The sequence below is a fragment of the Alligator sinensis genome, unplaced genomic scaffold (genome assembly GCF_000455745.1).
Source record: "Alligator sinensis unplaced genomic scaffold, ASM45574v1 scaffold300_1, whole genome shotgun sequence".
NCBI classification, from domain to species: domain Eukaryota; kingdom Metazoa; phylum Chordata; order Crocodylia; family Alligatoridae; genus Alligator; species Alligator sinensis.
The window spans coordinates 298,013-301,740 of record NW_005842240.1 but is presented as its reverse complement, the minus strand read 5'-3'; the positions used below and the strand labels follow the sequence as shown (position 1 = coordinate 301,740).

At 51.5% G+C, this 3,728-nt stretch overlaps 1 protein-coding gene across 1 annotated transcript in view; it reads left to right on the top strand.

Annotated features, from left to right (window-relative positions):
- The first annotated feature begins 23 nt into the window (after positions 1-23).
- Positions 24-3,728, top strand: part of SF3B6 (splicing factor 3b subunit 6) — an 8,662-nt gene continuing 4,957 nt past the window's right edge. The window contains exons 1-2 of the mRNA XM_006027389.3: positions 24-160; positions 554-672. Coding sequence (XP_006027451.1) covers positions 131-160; positions 554-672 — 149 coding nt within the window. The 5' untranslated portion in view covers positions 24-130. The remainder of the gene's footprint in view (positions 161-553; positions 673-3,728) is intronic.

The window sequence follows — 3,728 nt, the reverse complement described above, 5'->3', positions numbered from 1 at the left end:
CTCTGAGTAGCGCGCGTCACTTCCGGCGCCCCGGCTGGCAGAGCATCCGGCGTGTGGCAGAGGCAGAGAAGCGGAGGAAGGAGTGGCGCTGGTTCTCTCCTAGGCCCAGGCCCCCGCTCCGCCCGGCGCCATGGCGATGCAAGCGGCCAAGCGGGCCAACGTGAGTGTGTGGGCCCAGCCCTGTGGCGGGGAAGGGGCTGTGGGCCGTTTTGGTGGGGGATGCGGGCACTCACCGGGCCTGGGAATTTGGCAGGGGGGAGGGTAGCCACGTTAATAGCCACCCTTCACTCCCCTGCCAACAAATTTCCAGAGCGGTGGGGATCCCTGGGTGACCCTCCTGCGTTATACTGTCATTCATAGGGATCTTTTGGGGTTTTGCGTGGGGGGGGGGAGTTTCCTTCCTGTGAGTTACTTTAGAAGTAGGAGATTTACCGTCGTGCCCCCAGGAGCGTTGGGAGATAGACGGGCCCATGACCGCTGTGAAATGGGGGAGGCAGACGTGACACGTTACCTCCTTAAACTGACCTGGAAACGCCTGGCTCTCACGTTTCAGATTCGGCTGCCTCCGGAAGTGAATCGGATTTTGTACATCAGAAACTTGCCATACAAAATCACCGCTGAGGAAATGTATGATATCTTCGGAAAATATGGGCCCATTCGACAGATCAGAGTGTAAGCGGTCTCGTTTATTTATTTATTTTTTAATGTAAAAAAGAAGTAATGGGTGGTTGCGATGCGTTTTTCTGAAGGACGCACGAGATGACAGCGGAGGGGCGGCAAGGGACCTGATCCTTGTTGTGGCAGCCCAGGCCCAACCCTCTCCTCACCATCTGCCCTGAGGTGCATGTGTACCTGCTGCCAGCAACGAGCTGGACCAGGGCTCCACAGACCTTCGGGGCAGCCACTTGCAGCTTCCCAGGTACCTCCCACAGTCGGCCCAGGCTCTGGGCAGGCGCCTGCTGCCCACCACAGAGCCCGGGCTGCTCACAGCAGGCTGCAGGGAGGCTGCAAGCAGCTGCACTGGGTTCTGCGGAGCCCCAGCTTGGCTGGTTGCCAGCAGCAGGTGCCCGTGTACCTCTGTCGACAGCAGGGAATTGTTACTTGGAAGGGTTTCATCTGATGTGGACCTAGAGAAGTGATGGAATCAAGAAGTATGGTACCTTTTTTGAAATGCATTGAATCTCTATGTGGGTTAAAACCATTCTCTGCAGTTCATAAAGATATTTATCTTGCAGGACTGAAATAGTATGAAAAGCTCCATTTGTAGCACTTGGGATCCCTTGTAATGCACCAGCTCAGGACAAAAGGATGGTTGCAGTCAGTGTCCAGACTGAGGATAAGCTTCCTCCAGAGGTGGTGCAGTTGCCTACCCTGGAAATCTTCAAGAGGAGAATAGACAGTCACCTTGTTGGGGTCACCTGACCCACACTTATCTTTCCTGCTTGGTGCAGGGGGCTGGACCTGACGATCTTCCAAGGTCCCTTCTGGTCTTACAGTCTGTGAATCTATGAATTCAGAACTTACCACAGCAAGTGTGGTGGGGAGTCCAGAAGTCGGACAAAACCAACAGCGACGGGGGTGGGGGATTAAAAATTTCAGTATATATAGCAGTGGTTCTCAACCTTTTTAGATATAAGGCGCCCCTCCAAAAATGTTCAAATTTTAGCAGTACCCTGTTAAAAATGGTGAATATTTATTAATAGCAACTAAAACCAGTACCCTTATAGATTCAAAAACAGGACAGCACTTAAGTACAAGCTGAAATCTGTTTATTAGATTTATATCCTGCCTGTCAAAAAGGCTTAAAATATGTGTATAAGTTATGTCCTAGGTAGAGATGCTTTCTTTATTCAGAGCCATAATGATCAAAATACTGCTATCATAAAAAATACTACTATCATTGAAAATTAGGGTTGGAAGGGACTTCAGGAGGTCATCTAGTCCTACCCCCTGGTCAAATTAGGATCATCCCCAACTAGATCATCTTAGCCAAAGTTTTGTCTACCTAGGTCTTAAAAACTTACTTTGCTGCAATTTGAGATCATTGTTCCATGTTCTGTCATCTGCCACCACTAAGAACAGTCTAGCTCTATCCTTTTTTGAATCTCCCTTCAGGTAGTTAAAGGCTGCTATTAAATTTCCCCTCAGTCTTCTCTTCTCCAAACTAACTAAGCCCAATTCCCTCAGCCTCTCCTCAGAAGTCATCTGCCCCAGCCTCCTAACCATTTTCATTGCCCTGCTCTGGACTCTCCAATTTGTCCACATTCTTTCTGTAGCAGGGGGGCCCAAAACTGGACACAGGGCTCAGAATGTGGCCTCACCAGTGCAAAATAGAGGGGAATAATCACTTCCCTCCATCTGCCGGCAGCAATCCTAGTAATGCAGCCCAGTATGGTGTTACCTTTCTTTGCAACAAGGGTACACTGTTGGCTCATATGTGGCTTATCCACTGTAACTCCTAGGTCCTCTTCTTCAAAGGTACTGCCCAGCTACTTGGTCCCCAGCCTGTACCGGTGCATCAGATTGTTCTGTCCCAAGTGCAGGACTTTGCATTTGTCCTTGTTGAACCTCATGAGACTTCTTTTGGTCCAATCCTCCAATTTGTCTAGGTCTCTCTGAATCCTAGCCCTACCCTCCAGTGCATTTACTTCTCCCTCCAGCTGGGTGCCATCTGCAGACTTGCTGAGGGTGCACTCCATCCCATTTTCCAGGTCATTGATGAAGATATTGAATAAAACTGGCCCCAGGACTGATCCCTGAATATTTACCTGAATCTAAGATGACCCCCAATAATTAGATTCTGTACATAGAAAATTATAAATTTGTTATGCTTTTCCATGTATATAATCTAGCTATTGGACGGTCATCTTTAAATCATACCCTCCCCCTCCCTCACGATACTGCAGGGGTAAGTGTTGTGGGTAGTCAAGCTGCTGGCCCCCTGCTTGTGCCTGCCACCTACCTGCCCCCTCCCCACCACCTCTGCTTCCCGCTTTCCCACCACATACTCTGCTCCAGCAAACTGAGCATGGCCCTAGCTCAGGCCCCACAGCAACTGGGTGGGCTACATGCCACTGCTTCAGGGCCGGTTTGGGGTCACACCCCAGGCTGTAGTGTGAACTGAGCCTGCCAGTGCAGAGCAAAGGTAAGGGTGGGGGGGGAGGGAGAGGGGCAAATGGGTGTGCAGAGACTGTGGGAGGTGGGTAGATGGTAGAGTGCAGAGGTAGAGCAGGACAGGCAGCAGCTGCCACTACAGGCCTAACCCCAAGTAGGGGGCTGGAGCCTGAGTCACAGCAGTAGCTTTTCCCCCACCTTGTACTTGACTCTGTTATAAAGGGCTTTTGTCCCCATGTTATATGTGGGGGGATGAACCTCATCTTTGTGCGGGCCGGCTCCCGGTCCCGTCCTCGCCGGGCGCGAGCCGGGCCCGTCTGTGTGCACGCGGGCTGTGGCTGGCAGCCCGGGCACGCGGGGCCAGAGAAAAACCGCAGGGTGGAGTAGTACGCTCGAGCTAGAATCAGTCACGGAGGCGTAATGGTTGATTGAAAAGATTATTTACTTACACCGGAGATGGTCGTGGTGCAGGCTGGACAGTTTCCAGGTACAGCTCCGCTTCAATCCTCGTTGGAGGACGCTAAAACTCAGTTCCCAGGATCCTCGGAGTGGTTCAGACTCCGTGGTTTCGATAACTGGGTTCTAGGGTAGGGATTCGTCTGGACTGCGATCGG